The sequence below is a fragment of the Alosa alosa genome, chromosome 18 (assembly GCF_017589495.1).
Source record: "Alosa alosa isolate M-15738 ecotype Scorff River chromosome 18, AALO_Geno_1.1, whole genome shotgun sequence".
Taxonomy (NCBI): Eukaryota; Metazoa; Chordata; class Actinopteri; order Clupeiformes; family Clupeidae; genus Alosa; species Alosa alosa.
The window spans coordinates 10,474,819-10,496,263 of record NC_063206.1 but is presented as its reverse complement, the minus strand read 5'-3'; the positions used below and the strand labels follow the sequence as shown (position 1 = coordinate 10,496,263).

At 43.0% G+C, this 21,445-nt stretch overlaps 1 protein-coding gene across 3 annotated transcripts in view; it reads left to right on the top strand.

Moving 5' to 3' along the window:
* Positions 1 to 3,011: 3,011 nt before the first annotated feature.
* The window catches only part of LOC125311771 (regulator of microtubule dynamics protein 2), a 47,348-nt gene continuing 28,914 nt past the window's right edge, over positions 3,012 to 21,445 (top strand). Inside the window, exons 1-3 of one of the 3 annotated variants that reach the window (XM_048270091.1) lie at positions 3,012 to 3,130; positions 9,571 to 9,828; positions 12,329 to 12,504. In XM_048270091.1, the coding sequence (XP_048126048.1) occupies positions 9,580 to 9,828; positions 12,329 to 12,504 (425 nt within the window). In that variant the 5' untranslated portion in view covers positions 3,012 to 3,130; positions 9,571 to 9,579. Of the gene's footprint in view, positions 3,131 to 6,970; positions 7,118 to 7,548; positions 7,778 to 9,570; positions 9,829 to 12,328; positions 12,505 to 21,445 lie in introns of those variants that run through there. The other 2 variants (XM_048270092.1, XM_048270090.1) reach the window with 2 other exon arrangements.

The window sequence follows — 21,445 nt, the reverse complement described above, 5'->3', positions numbered from 1 at the left end:
AAGATTCTGAAGAATCTGTAACCAGTTTTATTGATATAATTTGCAACAATAAGGTTGCAAAGGTCTTGGGAGAGCTTTTTGCTTTTATCCATCATGAAATGTTTCTTGTGTGACACCTTGGTAATGAAAAACCTTTTTATAGCCCATCAATATGTAAGCTACTAACCAAGCTTATATTAATTTGCGCAGATAGAAAGGATAATTACTCTCTAACTACTTACAGATTCCAGCTTGTTCCTTCCCTTTCCTTGCCTTAGTGCTTTTTCTTAGCGTGTTCAATACTTTTTCCCTGTATTATTCCACTTCATTACACATGACTCTACTTATGGAGTTGTTTGGATTTTTTATGTGTGGATTACCTGAGTTATTACTAATGCCTGATGAAAATGTTGTGCCCCCTGTATTCCACTTTTCAAGGGCCCTCTCCTCCATTGCCCTATACTTCCCACTTTCCCCCCGTTCGACGCCCTTTAATCTGCTGAACCTTCTGCTCGTTTCCAAATATAAAAAAAAACTCTCTGCAACTCAACATTGGCCTGCCTGCCTCAGCTGCCTGTGAGGGGCTTTTCAGTTGTGTTGGATTACTGTTCACTGCAAAGCGACCCAAGGATGAGTGCAACTAACTTTGAAAATCAACTACTGCTCAAACTTAAAGGAGAACCCCGGTGATTTTTCACATAGATCTCCATTTCTCAACATCCTTATCAGGCAAGTACCTCCACTTGGCGGCCATATTGCAACACTTTTTGGGCACTTATCGTGCATCTATTTCGGCAGAAATGCGTGTGCGTAAGGCTTCACGACACCAATCTTGCTCCAGCAGCGAGATCACAACAGATGATTGGCACGATGTCTTCATAGCACACCACATGATTGGCTCAATGTATTTTACAACACACCACATGATTGGCTCAATGTATTCACATGTCAACGTTTTGCCGCGGAAGGGTTGTGATATGTGTAGACAACTGCCATATTGGCGTTACAAACTAACCCCATGCATTACTATGGAGGATTTTTTGAGTGCTGTATCTCCTCATTAGAAAGTCTCTGGTAAAACTGGTTGTTCTGGTACCCCCCCCCCCCAAAAAAAAAAGTAACTAAGTAACTTTTACTTGAGTACATTTTCAGATCGGTATTTTAACTTGTACTTGAGTAATATTTCATCAAGGTATTGGTACTTTTACTTGAGTACAATATTTTCATACTTTTTCCACCTCTGCTGACAAGGTGTTACCATCGAAAACATAGCCGGACAAAAACAACACTTACAACACTTATTCGAATGACTGAATAAAAATCCTAAGGATATTTTGCAGAGGAGTTGCTGCTCACATCTCGTGACAGTGCGTCTAGCTGTGCTTTATACTGTAGGCTATGCGCCTTTCGCTATAGACCAGGTTCTTGGTCAGTGGTGTAATGAATTTTAGAGATAGCGATTTTTGGGGCAGCCGTGGCCTACTGGTTGGCACTTCGGACCTGTTACCGGAGGGTTGCCGGTTCGAACCCTGATCAGTAGGCACAACTGAAGTGCCCTTGAGCAAGGCACCTAACCCCTCACTGCTCCCCGAGCGCCGCTGTTGATGCAGGCAGCTCACTGCGCCGGGATTAGTGTGTGCTTCACCTCACTGTGTGTACACTGTGTGCTGTGTGTGTTTCACTAATTCATGGATTGGGATAAATGCAGAGACCAAATTTCCCTCACGGGATCAAAAAAGTATATATTGTAGCGTCGGTGGATGTACATGTTTAGCGTTGAATGAGTGTCTCCCAGAATGCAGTGCGAGTGAATGCTATAAGGTGTAATGTCGATTATAATAGTTGTAGTTACGTTTAGCATGTTGTGTATTTGTTAGCGTGTTAGTCTCTTTGGTTGTACCTCATGTGCTTATCCCCGTGTTGATGTGTGTGGTAAACCCTTATTGTGTGTTGCATGTGCGGCTGAGACTACCCCTGTGTTGCCCTATCCCAGTATGTCTGGTTGTGTCTGAGTCTTCTTGTTCCAATAAATGACCGTGCAGGTCAAAGGTGAATCTTGTCTAAGGGTGAGTTCGCACAATATATTTTTGGATCATGCGCCAGTTCACACCTTATGTCATTGATTGCTACATCCCTGGGTGCTAAATCTTTACTTTATTGAGCAGTAAGATATTAATAACTAAATCTTTACTTTATTGAGCAGTAAGATGATAATAATAAAGCTTCCGTCGCGCTTTGCGCCACCTTGCACCGGGTGCACCATAGGGCCCAACATATCCAAACTAATTTTGATAGCACATAGCCTACCCTCATAACATGACAAACGACACTTCTGCCATTGTCTGAGTGGCCCTCTGAAGGCTATTACCGACCTAGCAACCCTAGCCACTTTCTAGTCCGAAAATTATGTTCATACTTTGTTGCAAAGGATGCATATTTAGTTTGTTGCGCTCAACCAGAGGGGGACCCCGAAAGAAAATCTAAATATAGGCCTAGATTAGCCCTTGACATCCCTGATACCACGGCGCTACATAGTGGTTTTCTCATCTTGAAAGTTGTATTTACTCAATGGAAATGGTAAGTTAGTCAGCTTCTTGTGCGAGATTAAAATAGAAGCATGTTAAATTATCGTTAGGCAGCAAATGTTCGAAATGTGTCAGCTTGAAAGGCTCATGGGAGTTCCTAAAATATTATGTACACTAACTTTGCCTTTTTTTCCTTTTATCTGTTCTGATTTTTTTGCTCGAAATGATATGCTGTATGATTATGAGTCACGTAGTAGCTCGCTAAGGCATGGTGTAAAACTCTTTATTTAGTCTACGGATTTTTCCATCAAGCTAGGCCTACCTATAGCCTACTTTGACCAATACAACAGTACACTTCCATAAACTTCCTTTCGCAGGGCAGGGCACAGCCTTTTGATTTTCGCCAAATATTCCACAGGCTATTGTGACAGCAGTTCAGAAATGGTTACTCGTGGTTACATGAAGATATGGAGCGCTCTAGAATCGAGTTAGTATCTCAGACATCTTTGGTGTCATTGTCTGCAAGGGTGAACCGCGGCCATGACCTCCATCAACTTGGCGCAACTACAACTCATGAGGCAAGTAGCAGCGACTCCTGACACATCACCGATGTACATGTAAACAACGTAAGTGCGCCATTTGTGTATTTGAAATAATGTATATTTTTAAGCTTTGGTGATATAAGTTGATATTCTCTGCAATTTGCGTGGAAAATGGTGTGTTTGTTCTAACCGAAGAGTTGATGCCTACGTCGCATCATCAGTAGGCTAATTGACGTTTCTTAAATGCGATGCGTGTGTGAGCATGACATCTCATTTCTCATATCTGCCTCTCCTTAATTCCTCCATCCTCCTATCATTCCTTCCTCGTTTTCTTCACAAAATGAATTAGAAGGAGGGGCTAGGATAGGAGGAAGGATGGAAGGGAGGGAGAGAGGATGGACAAATAGAGAAAATATCTGCACCACCTTGACCTGTCAATGCCCTGTCATCTTAGCATGCCTATTGAGGAATTGCAGTAACAGTCTGTTCTAGTATCTCTCATAGGCTTAGCTTACAGTATGTGGCAGCATTAATGGAATATTTGTCATACTGTAGGCTGGAACTAGCCTATCAGTTTGCTGTTTATTTCTTCCTGTAATTGTTTTATAAGTGTGAAACAGGTGTCTGTTATTCTGTAACCCATTGAAACCCATTTGTCCTGTGGTCACAGATTGAGATTTAGGCTACACTTTCAGGCTTTTGTGTAACCTGACAACTGTTACAGTGCATGCTTCTGTGAATGAAGTGAATTAAAGTCATGCAGTACTTCTCCGCCCACCTCCCCCACAACCCTGCCCCTCAACACACTTTAAGCAGAGAAGTCTATGCTGGAGCCGCACATTTGCTTTAAGAGAGATGGCCTCCAATCTGAAGGCTTTGACCCAACAAAAAGTGAGGCCATGGCTGGATGCATGGCTGTTATCAGACTGATCTCCCCCAGCACAGAGGGGTGGGAGAGGTTGAGCCCAAGGCTGGTGGCCAGGCCTGTTGTGGGTGTTCCTGCGGCTGGGAGCATGCAGGCTGTGGGCCGGGAACAATGCGCTGTACTCCAGGAGAGGAGGGCACTGAGAAAACGGCACGTAGCCATCAGCCCACTGCCCGTGGGAACTCCCCCGCATCCTCCACGGTTTCTGGTTTCCCCCACCATCTATTCTCCCTTTTCTCCTTTGATAAAAGAAAAAAAAAAGTTCCTCTGCTATAAGGAAATCGAAAGTATGATTTAAAACACTGTTCAGGGTAATTTCACACCTTCTGAATGACATTTCTTAAACATATAAACAATGGCATGGTGTTTCAGTTTGTAGGCTTGAAATAGGGTGGCGTGGGCACTGAATAGATTGTTCTTTGTGATAAGATGTCTGAAGATGTGACAAAATGAATATGGTAGCTGAGAAAAATCCTTTCGGGATTTTAGAAGTCACAGGGCTACTTAACCACGTCTAGATCAAGGGCAATGTTGATATTTTGATGAGTCCTTTAAACTCTGATCAGTCCCCTTATTTATTAATTCATCTATTAATCCCCTTAAAGAGCTGGAGCAACCAAGGTTATTTACTAAGTATTACAGAGCTTAACAAAACTCAGACTTGGTAGCATCCTGTTGGACGAGATGTACGCCTGTTAATGTTACTGTTGAATTCAGTAAGACAAACAATTTAATATCCGCTGAAAACCTGACTGCAAAGATTAAACAACTTCCAATGTTGAAATCGTAGGTGATGTCCATTTTAACAAGGTACAGGTAAAACAATATACCCATCCTTGTATCAGTATTCATTTTTTCATTTGAATTGTGAAATGTATTGATTCATATAGCCAGTGCTTAATCAGCTTTCTTTCAGTTAGGCATGACAGACACCCATGTAGTATCTGGTTTTATGTGGACTGTTGAAGAATTACATCGAGCTTAACAGGATAAGTCTCTTATCATGTATGAAATCAAAATGGTCACAGGGGTTGGGTCTATTGGAGTCAATAGAGTAAGCCTCCCACACAGAGGCATGTCTGTTCAAGCTGACTTTGAGAGCTAGTGTGAAAGAAAAAAAAACTTGTTGATAAAGCTGAAAGAAATAGGCTTAGCATATCAAAATTAATTCAAACCACATGCACATCCATCCATTTTCTCCTAATATGAAAAATAATGGCCTTCAGTTCATTTCAGTTTTTCTTTCAATTTTCTTGCATATGGCCTTCCAGTAACTTGACCAGTCATAACATCCCTGTTGACTTGCATCCTATTTGAAAACCTGGCTTGACTTTGTGACCGTCAACAATTGACAAATATATATTAAGTTACTAATAAGTTACTTTGAACAAATGAGTTTTAGCTGTCCAAGCTGTTCTGCTCAGAAAATCCTGAATTCCAAGGCTCTTGTACAACAGTTTGTGTAGTACATACAGACTGAACATAATTTTGCTTTGAAAGTGCATTCCCAAAGTATTGCTGTGTTGTCGTTGTTGAAAATGGAATCAATAAAAAGCACAAACAGAAAACACATGCACTAAAAACAATTATATTTTTATATACTATAATTATAAAGTATATTTTTTTGTAATTTGAATATTTGCATATTTTTTCTACACACCTGCTGAACCAGTCCACCAAAATCAGCATGTCTCCTTTGACATCCAAAGTAAACTCTTTGAACTTATTAAATCTTTTCAGAACCAGAAAAATACACATTTGTTTTATTTACTTTTCATCAGCAAATAAGTATGGACACCATAGATGTCCTGTTGTGTTTGGGAAAGGAAAGACCGTGAAGTGTGGACTGACAGCATAGTTCAAGGTTGATCAGATTATACTTATTTATGCACTCCTCTGCAGTGCCTTAGCCAGTGCAATGACAAGGGGACAGTCAGGAGTGAGGAGTACATTTTCAGTTCCAATTTGTGTAAGTTGATTTACTTTTTTGGTCTATTTTAACACAGTTTGTGTTGCAGTTCCATCAAACACTGAGACATATTTGAACTAGTTTGATCCTATATGGAAGTTGCTTTCTCTGTGATTTGTCCCAGGATTAGTGAGTTTAAGACACTTTTTCTGCATGCTCCTGCGTGTCAGTAAAGATTCTGTTTATTTTAGCCTTCCTTCTAACAAACTGGTGGAATAACTGCTTTTACCAGTATGTGTGTGTGTGTGTGTAAGGCCTGCATGCGTATGTGTCTCCTGCTCAAACAAAATGTGTGCGCGTTAATTTTGATAAGTGTTCACTAAGTTACGTAATAGAAAATTGTAAATAGCCTGATGGCAGCTAATGGGGTACTGTGCATAGTTGGGAAGGTATGGTGGGCCAATTTGGTGTGAATACACATTACACACACACAGGGAAAGTTTCTCTCGTTGTTGAGCCTGATGGTACGCAGTGCGTATACGGACGTACACCCACAGGCGCGCCTGGCCACAGACGTGATGAAATTAGACAAACTTCCTTGTAAAACTTACCTCCTTGTATAACTTACTTCCACTTCCTTATGTAAAATGAATCCCATATAAAGAGCTTTAGTTTGATGCTTACAGTCCTATATATTTTGCAATTTAGGCCTAGGCCTAGCCTATAGCCTTCATCAATGTCAAAAAGACGTAATATGTTTACTCATTGTAAATATATGGCAATGCTGAGCTCACATCAAAGGATTAGTAGAAGACCTGTCACAGAGGTATTTCACTGTATTTTTTGCTGTTTAAGAGAAGCATATGGTTAATGAATGATAACGATGAACTTTGCCTCTTTGCTTAGTGGTTGGTGTTCCAGCTTAACCCAGGCAACTTGCAATTTATTGGCAAGAATATCATACTAACGCTTACATATTTTCTCATAGTTACAGTTAAGTTAATGTCATCAGTAAAGCGTTTTGTCGTGTAATAAAAGGCTTTCTGATGAAATGGAGCACTCAAACAGTGATATGCGGAATCACTTCATCAACATCACAGAAAGTGATAATATTAGAGTGGTCTAGGAACCATTTTTACATAGCACTTGCTTTACTAACGGAATGTTTTTAGTGTAGCACGCGAGCTGTCAAACACCGCCTGAGTGTTTCCCTCTAAGGACTGCGCTTTTACACGCAGTAAGGCTTTTCTTCTACTTGTTTAATCAAACAGTATGCTAGTTTAAAATTGTTTGGATAGTAGATGCCTTAGCCACGCCAAAAAGTAGATGTAACAACATTACCTGAGAGAGTTTGTCACGTTGGGAACTACTCACCTTCATGTAGCCTATGTCATGTGTGTGTTCGAGAAGGTGTAACCTTAAGGTTAACATTAAACCCGCTTTAATTATGAATTAAAACTGTAAAATACTGCATTGATGTAAAGTCATGCTTAATTTCCATTTAGCAGCTACACTGAATTAAAAGCCATCTGCAACACGCGGCGACGGATAAGTCACCCCGATACTACGGTACTAGGCCTACTACCTGTCTGGTTAGTTTGAGTAGCAGCTAATCCCATTAAGCAGTGTTTGTCACACCCTGGAGAGATTGAGAGGACACGGCAAGTATAGCAAGTTAATCCAGCTATGTTTACCCAAGTGAACTAGCTAAGTAACGACGTTACTTACAGTGCCGACTTTCTCTTCAGTAGCTGTGATCGTCGCCGTGATGGACATATTGACATATTAGGCTACTTGTTGTACACTTTCGATAGCCTAGTTCTACCTAACTAGCTAGCCAGTCAAAGTAGTTGAGGCCATGTCTATCATCTCTGAGCATGCATGGATAAACGGCAGGGTAAGGTCATTCTGTCGTTCAGTTGTCTTGAAGTTGTTCTCTTGACCCAAACATACTTCAACCTAATTTAATTGGGTTGTCAGTTGAACTTTTCAGTGAAATTGTAACTTGAAGAAAATTATTTAAAAAGTAAATGATTTCTGTTTAGAAACAGTAGAGTACAGGTCTGATAGATTTGCTATCACCCTTGCGAATCTTCATTCATTCAGATGTATGCATTGCAAGGTAGTGCAATGCATACATTTGAATGAATGAAGATACTCAAGGGTGATATGCAAATCTATCAGACCCTTAGACTGGTGCTTTGACTGACAAATATCATGACATGAAAAGTAATGGTGATGCTCAAATTTGTCTACACCAGTGTTTCTCAAAGTGTGGTCCGCAAGTTATCCCAAGTGGTCCGTGAGCAGACGTGGTAAAATATAATATAGATGAGTTATTTCCAATATTGAACCAACTTGTATATAAATCCAAACAGTTCTGCAACACTGCCAGTTTAAATCATATGAATCCTCTGACACAATACGTGTAACCTGCGTTGTGTTGAACCTGCGCGATTCAGCCCTGCACACGCCCGGACTCGAACCCGCGAACAGCAGCACCAATTGGCAACAATTGAGCCAATAGCCCAGGCTACTGGCTCGCATGCCAGCAGCACTCTTGAAACTGGCTCGCATGCCAGCAGCACTCTTGAAACGTCGGGGAGTGAGGTTTACCAACGTTCCACAAGCACAGCTAAGCTAGCTGGCATCCGTTACACCAGAGAATGTCTAATAAGGGGAGAACTGACACTCTCGGAAAACTTCCGGTTTCTGAAGTGGTTCCACATAAGGGCGCTCGTCCACGAGTGCAGAATGCATGGAGGTCTATGGAGCTGTACTCCTCAAAATCCACTTTTCTCGGGATATAATTTTTTTTCCAAGTCATTTGAATATTGTATTCGAAAGTGGAGGCAAAGAAAATACACTTGGTTGAGTATTATATTTTTTAAAGTCACTTAATTGTTCTAAAAAGCCTTTCAAACGTGTCAATGACGTCACTCATTAGCACAATGCTAGCGTGTTATGGGCAACAATGACCCAACCTGTAAGAAAACAAAAGGACATAAGTACTCGTTCATTCAACTTTTGACCTATAACCCATGTTGAAGTTATACAAACTACAATCAAATCTGAGATTTGTCAACGACAATCAGGTGAAAGAGACAAATTTAGCTGTCTAGCTCCATTGACTCCCATTCATTCTGCACTCATGGCGATCGCCCCCAGTGGAAATCTGGTGGAACTGCAACCAAAATTCGGTACAATGGGACTTAATACGGAGTGGCCAGGCTCTGGTTACACTCACCCCCCTAAACCTCACTCCCAATCCGGGTCACGGCACCAATGTAACCTGCGTTATGTTGAACCTGCGCGATTTAGCCCTGCACACGCCCGGACTCGAACCCGCAAACAGCAGCACCTTGGATCGGGAGGCGAGCGCGCTAACAATTGAGCCAATAGCCCAGGCTACTGGCTCGCATGCCAGCAGCACTCTTGAAGCGTCGGGGAGTGAGGTTTACCAACGTTCCACAAGCACAGCTAAGCTAGCTGGCATCCGTTACACTAGCAAGGTGTAAAGACAATAAGCAAGGTGGTTCAGTGAGTAGGCCTATTGTGTAATATACTGTTGAAGTAGGTCTACTTTTGTTTTTTAGCTAGGTGGTCCGTGAGGCTTTTTTTATTGGTTAAGTGGTTCTTGGTCTGAAAAAGTTTGAGAAACACTGGTCTACACCATTTCTTCTGCCCCAGGTTTTGGGGATGTCTCAGTCCGACAGCAGAGGGCTGGTGCTGGGGGTCCTGGCAGGGGCAGCAGGCCTGACCCTGGCTGTGGTGTGGTACCAGAGTCGCAGGGCCAGTGCCGGTGGCCGGATGGTCGCCCAGGAGCTGTACCTGAACAGCAATGACCGGCACGTGGGAGCCGGCATGAGCGTGGCTCTGGCCGGGCAGAGGGAAGTTCTGGACCGTCTCGGAGCTCTGATCCAGTGTGTGTCAGAGCTGAAGGATGAGGTATGTGTGTGTGTGTGGATATACATTGGGATTTGGTATTTACTGCAGCATATTACAGCATAGTCACATGATGATGACCATTTGCCTCCCTAAACCCTCTTCCAGAAAATGGCAACAGATGTTTATGTTTAATTTGTCCTCATCCAGGTTTGAATTGTCTGATTGTGAAATGTAACATGAACGTTGTGGCTAATCATGTGTCACTGGTGATGGTGGTGGACTGGTGAATTAAGTCGGCTTTTATTGTCAATTTCTTTACATGCACTGGTCATACAAAGAATTGAAATTTAGTTTCTTACTTTCCCATGCAGACATAGACATGCTTTAAATACAGACATAGACATACTATAGACATAGCCATAGACAATAAACATTAAATTAAAGTTTAAGACTGAAATATAGAACATGTATGTATCAAAATAGAAATATAGGACATATATATATATATATAAAAAAAATAGAGGGTAGTTGTGTTGTATATTTATATAGTCTTAACAGTTACATGAAGTTTAAACTTGTGCTTGTGTGACCTGTATATTTACATTGATATGCAGTATGCAGTAATTTCAAGTATATCAGGCTTGGGGGGTTAGGGTAGACAGGATCCCTAGTTTCCTAGGTTCCTGGCTGGCTGAGTGGGTGGGGGGCTGTCAGTGATGGGAGAGTGGGTGGGAGTGTTCAGCATCCTGATTGCTTGGTGGATGAAGCTACTTGCCAGTCTGGTGGTGCCCGGGGCCGGAGGCTCCTGTACCCTTTCCAGAGGGCAGGAGGCTGAACAGTTTGTGTGCAGGGTGGGTTGTATCCTTGACAATCATTAGTGCTTTGGCGGGTGGGCGGGTGGTGTAAATGTCCTGCAGGGAGGGAGTGGTGCTCCAATGATCCTCTTAGCTGTGTTAACAGTGCGCTGGAGGGTCTTCCTGTTCTGATCTGTGCAGCTTCGCCCCCACCAGGATGCTGCTGGAGACGATGCTCTCGATGGTCCCTCTGTAGAATGTAGTCATGACAGGGCGTGGCACTTGCCTTCTTCAATTTCTGCGCAAGAAGTAGAGCTGCTGGGCTTTCTTAGCCAGTGATGCTGTGTTGGTGGTCCAGGAGAGGTCGCCGCTGATGTGCACCCCCAGAAATTTTTTGCTGCTCACTCTCTCCACAACATCTCCGTCGATGGACAGTGGTGGCAGTTGTTTTGTGGCCTCTCTCTGAAAGTTGACAACAATCTCCTTGGTCTTGCTGACATTTAGCAGGAGGTTGTTGTCTTTTACCCATTTAGCCAGCAGGTCTACTTCTTCTCTGTAGTGAGCCTCATAAGCCCTTAGTGATGAGGCCCACCAGTGTTGTAATAGATCCATAAACTTCACCAGATGGTTGGAGCTGTGAGTGGTTGTACAGTCATGTGTTAGCAGTGTGAAGAGCAGGGGCTGAGCACACACACAGGAGGGGCCCCCGTGCTCAGGGTCAGAGTGCTTGAAGTGTTGTCCCCGACACGTACTGCTTGTAGTCTCTGCAACAGGAAGTCCAGCAGCCAGTTGCAGAGGGAGGTACTGAATCTAGCTTGTCCAGTTTGCTGATGAGTTGTTGTGGTATTATGGTATTGAATGCTGAACTGAAGTCTATGAACAGCATTCTCACATATGAGTCTTTATTGTCTAAGTGGGTGAGGGCTGGATGGAGGGCAGAGCAGATTGCATCCTCCGTGGATCGTTTGGCTCGGTATGCAAACTGGAAGGGGTCCAGGGTGGGGGGGTAGGGTGGCTTTGATGTGTGACATGACTAGCCGTTCGGGCACTTCATGATTATGGGCTGCGGGTATGAATACCCATGTAGCTCATTCACTCACCCGTCTTATTAGCCTCATCTCCACCTCAACACTGAGTCAGGACACCAGTGTTGGACAAGCAGTGCCCTCCATGACCTCCGAATTGGAAGTCTGGGGCTCAAACTCATAAATATTTGGTTTCGGACACTAGTGTTAGCATAGACATAATATACTATAGACGCTGCATCGACCGCTACTCCCTACTAGCGCTGACGAGACGTGGAGCCGCCATCTTGGATCGGTCATCCACTTCACTCAGTGTAATCTCTTTGGCTGGTGCAATGAGCTGTCAGCGCATTAAATTATTCATACCTCACTGAATACCGAACAGAGGTACGCGTTTCACGCGGTTTTTTTTGCTGCAAAGGTCATACATGTAGCTATGATACAGGCCACATTGTTCGAAAATACAAAATACAACCAATAGTACGGTAATGTTAAATCTTACTTGTGAAAAGTAAATCCCCCGAGTATTGTCCGCCGATTTGAGCAGGAACATGCTGCACAGTGCTGTCATCTTGTGTTTTCTGCTGCAACGCAACGAGGAGTCCAAGATGGCGGCCGCATTTCTTGTTTCCAGCAGCCAATGCAGCGTCTATGTATATTATGTCTATGAGTGTTAGATAGATGGAGCGCCACCTGGTGGTTGAGAAGGAGGAAGTTTTAAGTGGTCTCCTCCCGTTGCAGGTGCGTGCTCTGAAGACGGCGCTGCCACTCCTGCAGGACCATGTCCGAGACGAGCTGCAGGGCGGCTCACGGCGGGGGGCAGAGTCACGCAGAGCCACTCCCACCCGGAGGAGGCGGATCGCGGAGGCTGCCAGGCATGAGGGACAAAGCTCAGAGGAGGCAGAGAGCGAGGGCGGGTGAGTGTGTGTGTGTGTGTGTGTGTGTGTGTGTGTGTGTGTGTGTGTGAGTGTGTGTGTGTGTGTGTGAGTGTGAGTGTGAGTGTGTGTGTGAGTGTGTGTGTGTGTGTGTGTGTGTGTGTGTGTGTGTGTGTGTGTGTGAGAGACACAGAACAGAAGGTATGTGGGCGGTGGAAGCGTAGTGGTTGAGGAGCTCGGCTAGCATCATGCTGTAGCTACAAAAGTCACAGGTTCAATTCCCAACTGCAACCGTTGTGCCCTTGAGCAAGGCACTTAATCCTGAGTTGCTCCAGGGAGATGCAAATGGTATCTGTAAGTCGCTTAGGATAAAAGCATCAGTTAAATGCATAAACATAAGAAACATGTTTGTGCTAGAAATAGTGCAAGATATGTATAGTGTGTGAGAGAGATGGCAGGTGTGTGCAGCTATGTGCAAATCAAGAGAGGTGGCGAGGCAAGATTCAGTCCATGAGGATAATTCTACATCATGTGCACCAATCAACTAAATATCCCACGGAACTCTATAGAAAATACATTCACTAGACTGTGTAGTCAGTTTATATTAGTGGCTAATATTTCATATTCATCCATAGAGATGCGCGGTTCGCGGTTACAGCCGCGGACTCCGCGGAACGGGCGGATGACGTGAAGAAATATCATATTTTAATTAAATTCGGGCGGGTGGCAGTTGAACCAATCAAACGCATCACCCATATACATTAAAGCAACCAGCGGATGGCGGGCGTGTGCGGTTTTGAAAATTGGTCAAAAAACGTTTGCGGATGGTGATAAGTTTTGCTAAGCGGTTACGGTTGAAATAATAGCCCATCCGCGCATCTCTAATAGTTAGGTCTGCATCTGAATGTGTCCATGTGTGATGGTGGTCACTAGCTAGGCTAGCTTTACTATACATTTACATTTATTCATTCACTTGGCAGACGGTTTTATCCAAAAGTGACTTACAGCAATAGAATAGCATATAAGATACAGTGCAGAGAAGACCTTAGCTAGGAATTACCACTGCATCTGTCAATACTACTGTAGTACTAGAGGATGGAGTGTACTCTATACTACTACACTACACTACACTGCACTACTACACTATACAGTATAGGCTGCTAGAGAGAGATTGCTACATTCCCTCAGCCAAATCGATCATTTATCAGACCCCTTAAACTCATGTGGGTGTTATTCCTGCAATGGTGATGTCTAATGCCTCTGATTTGTCTGTTAAGTAGGCATCACTTTAATGAACCCTCCTGTTGGCACGCCACTATTTCAACCACACCACATCACATCACCCTCTCAACCCCCGTGTCACGTGTCTGAAGTTTACACGTTTAGTCTTATACAGTCTTGCGGCGTGGCCCTCAAATAGAACTATGTAGGTTTGTCAGAGACTGCATGCCTTTGCATAAAGATCCACCAGCTGCTCTAACTAGACAAGGAAAAGTTTAAGTAAAAGAAAAAAGGTTTAAGTATCCTTGCAGGTTGACGGGAGATGGTATGGGTTCTACCATTTTATGTAGACCACAGAGCCTGATGAGCCAGACCCACATTAAAATGTAGGGTCTGGGCACTCACTGTTCGCAGCGCTCAGTCCGAGGGGCGGGATAATCAGTTGTCTTTCAAATTCCCTCTGCACGCAATAGGACAGCGGCAGCGCTATGAGTCCCATGTGTTTCCCACCAGCGGAGCTAGTTGGCTAGTTCAAACGTTTGCCAACTTAATAAAAGCTTAACTCGTGTCACACTGTTCGCCAACAGCAACATCCATCTTATTTGTTTTCAAGTAGCAGGGAATTCAAGCCAAACCGTTGCAACTCTGCCATCAATCATTATGTTAAGCCCACCTAACGACTCTATACACGATTTCATTGGCCTGATTGAGTTTCGATTTCTGGAGCTCACAAGCCAACGGAGAGTTGCTAGACTAGCCCTGGCAGCAAATGTAGATTTCTAGGCTATAGACCACACTGAATCAGACCATGATCAGTACCAATCTGGCAATCCAGAGTGGATAGCTACTGACACAGGGGGATGCACTCGTGCAAAACAGAGAAACACTGTAAAACTATATTACGTAGTCACACGCAGATATACGCAGGGACAGATAAAATAAAAACAGTTATATTATATGTGTTAGAACACAACAGATACTTCAGGACATAAACTACTTATGAATATAAAAATCATTAGTTCTGATTCCAATACTCTTAAAGGCCAGAAAGGATTTTCACTGCCAGGCACGCAGGAACCTATTTTTGACCAGGGGTGCTGAATAACAAAAATAATGGATGTCCGACGATTTCTCCCCTCCTGGACATGTTTCGGATTTTTACTGCTAAATACGTCATTTTAGTGTGGTGTGCGGGTGATAGAGGGGGAGTTTTAGAAAAGTCCTGGGCAGCCACAAATTCCAATGTTCCGCGACAGCACTCCGACTCCACTGCACCCACCCTAACCCCAACAGAAGCGCACTTGACATCATTAGCCTATTTCAGTATAGCTAAGGAAAATTACTTTTCTGATCGTGAAAAACCACACCAGAGATGTTTGGCTTTAAATATAGGCTAATAATCAGGCTGCAATGATCTTGCAAATAATTCCTGAATAGCCTAAAGTGTGTGGTCTCCACAGCAAGTATGTATCCTAATAATTTCTATCTTAGCGACTAGTGAAATGATTTCACTAGCTATAATTTATTAATTTTGCAAAACTACAACACAATTAAAGTTTCTTTCAGCTTATCCATGCTTTTTTGAACGTGTAAATTGCATAGAATATGTAGGCCTATATCAACCGTAGGCCTACACACTTGATCGCTATCACATAGCTGAAACCACGCTACGGTTCTTACAGTAACTGACTCACGTTCACGTTGATCTCAATAACTGTTAATTTTTAGTAGCCTATATTCAAACCAATCCATAACCCTTTTTTGCTATTTGACTCATCATGTCAGACAGCGAATTAGTAATTATTTAAAAATATATATAATACATTTTAAAGATCTATCTCCTGCCAGCAGGGGGTGCTGCAGCACTCTCAGCACCCCCCTTCCCGCGCCCTTGTTCACTGCTTGGCCTCACTCAATTGATTTTGATCCCACTGTCACTCTATTTATTCATTCATTCATTCATTCATTCATTCATTCATCCGTTCATTCATTCATTCATTCATCCATCCATCCATTCATTCATTCGTTCATTTAGGAGTGTACAATTCACTATGTAAGACGCTGTATCATTATGCATTGTTTGTCAAACTGATTTTTAGGTGTAACCAGGAGTAGGTTTTATGCTCTCTGGCCTACACAGTGTAGTGAAGGCATGCATTATTTACTGCCTAAAGGTAACTTGATCAGACCATGCCTGTCTTCAATTCAATTCAATTTATTGTGCTTAAAGAGCGCCAAATCATTACACATGTATCATGGTGCTTTACAGAGTGTAGACAATCAGAGAAAAGAAAGGAAGAAAAGAAAAGAAGGCCCATGGGTAACAGGGGCGAGGAAAAACATAGGAAGAGGGGCGAGGATACATATAGGAAGGGTTGTACGGCGTGGCACATGAAAAGTCCATGACGGCACTATGCTATAGCAGCATAACTAAGGCATGGTGAGGGGTAGTCGGCACCAGCGCAGGTATGATCAGTGACCACCATCGCACATGTGACTGGGGTGCCAGTCACACGAGGACTCAGCAGGGTGGTCCATTCCAAAAATCCCTGAGGTGGGTGAAGTTCCATACCGCACCATACCTAACTATGGGAGGCAGTAAAGAGGTATGTTTTAAGTCTAGACTTAAAAATAGGGAGGGTGTCTGCTAGTCGAATTGAGGAAGGGAGATTATTCCAGAGGAGGGGTGCACGATAGCTGAAAGCTCTGCCTCCTACTGTAGTTTTTGAGATTCTTGGAATTACAAGTGTTAGAACACAACAGATACATCTTAAATCCTTAATCCGTAAACCTTGATACTAACTAGTTTTAAAGGGATTGTGGTGTAGATTAAATGACCACATAATGATATCTAACAGATACAAACTAACAAACAAACAACACTTGAATATAGGGGTTTACTTTGGCAGTTCTCCTCATGTGGAGGAACTAAACCTTAGGAGGCCACTGTCTAGGATTCCTGTTGTAAGGGTGCACTATTTCTGCAAATTTCAACTACTGTTGTCACTGATGCAATAGGCATTTTGTCACTTGCTCGCCTCATCCGGTAGCTGACTCAACCAGAGTGACAGTTGAGATTGCGTTTAAAGTGTTAGATATTATAGTGTTAGCTTTTGTTGTTTGTCTGGCAGTTAGATACACTGTGTATCCTAGTGTATCCATTGTGTATACTATGTGGCACCATTTCTATGAATAAGTAGCTTTCAAGCTTTCAGCACCAAGGTATGTTTTGAGTGTTTTGACCCCAGGCTTTTGTCAGGGTGTTAATAATTTGTAGAATGTCAGTAAGATAAGAACACAATAAATGATCTAAATGTTACTCTTTGGCAATGAAATACATATTTATAGTGGATGGAATCCACTATCTTGAAATCTGGCTTCTTCTTCTTCTTATAACCTTTTTATTTACCTTTTCAAGAATGAATGCGACTCTAACCGCTTAACGTACAGACATGTTGAAATAACCGTTGTGTCGGTCTGTAGTTGGACAAGAGAGATCTTCTTAAAAGTTTATACTTTTTGAGAAATGGGGGATTAAAAATGTTAAAAAGCTCCCAGAGTAATTCACGGGCTAATCAGAACACTGGCACAGGTGTCACCTGTGATTCCAACTGTCTCAGCTTCTAAAACTACACATCCTGTTTAAGTGTTTCCCGTGTGTCAAAAAAAAAATTCACAGCCATATCTCATTCTTTGCGCATTATATCTCCAGATTGGCTTGACGCATATGCTTCAAATTTGGTACAAGTGTTTGTATGGACTCAAAGATGAAGTGAGTTGATGTTGGAGGTCAAAGGTCAAGTCCATGAATACTCTGAGCGCGATATCTCAAGAATGCCTTGGCATACATCCCTGAAATTTGGTATGAGTGTTTGTATGAACTCAAAGATGAAGTGAATTGATGTTGGAGGTCAAATGTCAAGGTCAAAAACACCTTGAGTGTTATATCTCAAGAACGCCTTGACACACAAGATTTTTTGGTACGAGGGTTTGTATGAACTCGAAGATTAAGTGATTCTATTTTTTTTTCCAGGAATCTCCCCACCAACATTACGCTAGCAGCTTTCCATCCACTATTGTAATTCCTCTGGCATTACATTTCTAGTTTTATGTTGCAGTTGCATTAAAGCTACTGACAGTCACAAATTCCAAAGAAAATGGGAGAGAATGATTAATGCAGTAAAGTGAAAATAAAAGCAATGTCATACAAAGTGAATGATTGAAGTTGCAATGGCACAGCATTTGGGCATTGCTGTGTGTGTGTGTGTTGTGTGTTGTGTGAGTGTGTTGTGTGTTTTGTCACATGCCCATGTGTTAATGTATACAGAGCACTGTTTTTCCGAGTCCCGTACGCGCTGCTTTAGCATGCCTCCTACCAGAACGTTCCGTCCTGTCCTGACACGGATGGGCTGAAGGGGAATGGGAGGGGGCAGGCGGTGGTGGGAGGGTGGAGGAGGCTGTCCGTCTCACCAGTAGGCGGGCCGTCACCTGGATTGACTCCCTCGGTGGCGTGCCAGGCTGTTTGCCTGCTGATCAAAGCCTGTTGCTTGCTCATCCACCCCACCCCACCCCCGGCTTTGCGCGGACACAAAAATCCTCACACTGCTGGCATTGGGGAAGGGCCGCCCGGGGCATTTCTGGATGGCAGTAATGTAGGCTAATGCGCGGCACTCCATTCAGCATGTGCATGTATGCGTGCATGTGGAGGTATACGTGCGTGCATTGGGTGTTTTTGCACCTGTACTCATACTCGTAAGGGGTTGATGGTTGAGGTATGGCAGACAGAATGTTATTTCACATAAATTACTTATGTTTTCTTTAGATAATCTTACCAAGCTTAAAAATAGCTGTCAACAAGAGTTATGGTTCTGCCTTGAGAGATCCTCAGATCACAAATAATCAAATTACACCTGTAATGGAGTTCAGGAGTTCGAAAATGAGATAATGCAACTTCCCTGTTTGCGCTGTGTTTACGCTAGGAGATTTTCCTCCAACCACCCCTCTCTGTTGACTTGTGCCAAAAGCAAAGCCCTGGCACATGCCTCCTCTCTAGTCTTAGAGTAAGGGCTTGCTTGCTTTTCCTAGGGAGGCAGGATCAGAGGGCTTTTGGCCCAGCGTCACACCTCTCTCAGGTGGGTAATTATGGATCTCCACCCTTCCAGTGCTTTAAGATTTGACTTTAAAGAATGGAGAAATTCCAGCCCCTGAAGCAGCGATTTGGCTCAGTGCACGAGAAGATCCGGCATCCCTCCTCTAATCTCAGGCCTCCATTGAGATAAGTTTAATGCAAGTCTTTTAATGCAAGCAGCGGAGGTGAGCTGAGGTTGGGCGAGGTCACGCTGCAAGTATTGGTCCTGTAGTCTTTAAGGTGTACCGTCACACCGGTGTGATGGGAATGTTGGAAAAATTACGTTCTGAAGAATATCTGGGTTCATTGAATTCCACATAGAATTTCAGAACCTTCAATTGTTGCGGAACCTTTAAGGGTTCATGCCAGGCCACCTGCACTTTGCCATCCTTATATTTAATCGGTTCCAAAGACTACAGTAGAAAAATCTTGGCATTTCAGTGAACATAAAGTGGTCCAAGGTTAAGGTTAAGGTTGTCTCATGAGGAAGCTTCTCCAACACACATATTGCACACTGCCCTCTCCCCACATACACAGCACACTATCCCATCTCCCCTGTCATCCCCCCAACACACACACCAAGACCCCTGGCAGTTGGGTTAGCCCCTTGAGCTGTGGATCTGCCCAAGGTTTCTTCCTTGGTAAGGGAGTTTTTCCTTGCCCCTGTTGCTCTTGGGTGCTCCTTGTTGGTGCCCTCCACCCAATCCCAATCCTCCCCCACCTTTTTTATGCAGCCCTTGCCACTTAATCAACTAAACCCCTCTTCTACTGCACTTTTTACCCCCCCCCCCCCCATTAATGCACAAATAGGCTGACACCAGACATAATTTCACTGCATTTCTTACTTCCAGTAACTATATGCATGTGACAATAAACTTCCTTGTATCCTTGTATCCTTGTATCCTTGTACCTTCTTCGTTATCCTGACTATCCCTCTTCTCCCTCTCTTGACTTTGCTTGGACTGTTATTCTATTCCACTCTATATGTGAGTAGTACTTATTGCTGCACTAACAATATCCTAGTGCCACTGTACCTTTATTGGACCTTTATTGTACTTTGATGGTTGTAAGTCGCTTGATGTAAAGTTGAGGTTAGCTGGACAAGACAAAAGAGACATCAACAGCTCTCCAGCCAGAGACAAAATTAGCTTCTCTTATAACTTATGCAACTTATAATAGAAGCTTATGCATCAAGTTACAAGACAAAATTCATGGAATAATTTATTACACACCATACAAGTACAGTGGACTTAACAACAGAGCCAGTGCTGGCACAAGTGTACCAGTTTAGACATATCCAAAGATATAGTTGCTACATTTGACTGCTGTGTGTGTCACATATTCTCACATTCCAGGGGCATTAACTGCTTCTCCTCTCATCTGGTGTGCCTCTCAAATAAAAAATGGTTCTTGGCAAAGAGTCGGAGAGATTACTGCATGTTGATTCATAAAAAAATAGAGAGGAAAAGTGAACTGTTCAAATGCTGCAGTCATCAGTTTTCTTAAGCCCGTCAGATTGTCTGCGGAGTTTACAGACTACTCAAAGCGTGACTGCTTTTGTGTTTGTTTTACATCATGTAGCTGTATATACAGGGTAAGAATAGGAAATGTGTAGAAGTATCTGTCTTTCTCACTGTGTCTCTGTGAGTGTGTGTGTGTTTGTGTATCCCTGTACTTCTGTGTGAGTGTATGCACGTGTGCTTGTACGGGCAATTTGTACGGGTTATTGCCCGTGCAATTTGTTTGCATTTGTTTGTGTGTGTTTTTGTTTGTTTGTTTGTGTGTGTGTGTTTGTGTGCCTAATGTGATACAAGGAACAGAATTCACCTGGCTCAATTCTATTTGCACATCTGCTGCGTTGTCTTGGTCGAACAGGATTGACATCATCCCAATCCCTGGCAAAGCACTCGGCGTGGCCTTACTTACTGTTTCTCCCGCACCGCGCTCCAGACCTCTCCGCGGTGTCTGTCCGTCCGCCATCCGTCAAAACCTCTTCTTTCGCTTTCCTCTGCTGTCAATCTTGCTCCTGCCGTGTAGTTTGTTGTTGTTGTTGTTGTTGTTTCTTTAACGGCCTTGTGTCGGAACTTGTCAATCCTCTGTTCAGGGCTCCCATCCCAGTCCGAGCTCGTCAGGTTGGCCCCCTTAGGCCTCAAGGCTGCCATAACTCGCATAACACGCCTGTGAGACAAACCCATTTATTTTCCTGGAAGGACACTTCGTTTAAAAAATAAACAGTGATTGTTTATGTAGAGGTAGGAGGGGTGTTCCTTGCTTGTTAAAGGTAATTATTTGTGACACGAAGAGAAATATAGGAGATGAAGACCATTAAATGAATGAATTAAACTAATGTTTACATTAAAGGCTTTCAAGAGAAGGATGACCTTATTATAATAATGAATGTATGAATGTCTGTAATCCTAAAGAGCGAGGATTGCTCCTATAATAGCAATATACTGTTTTTGTTAATGCAATATCACATTGGTGGATACTGGTCGGTACCAGTAGTTCTGTTTAATCATCAGTAGTTCTGTTTGATCATCCTTAAGCACACTATGTGGATATTTGATTTAGTTTATTTAGTATATTTAGTATATTATATTTTTTTATCTTCTACTGTCTCTATTATGCAGTGGA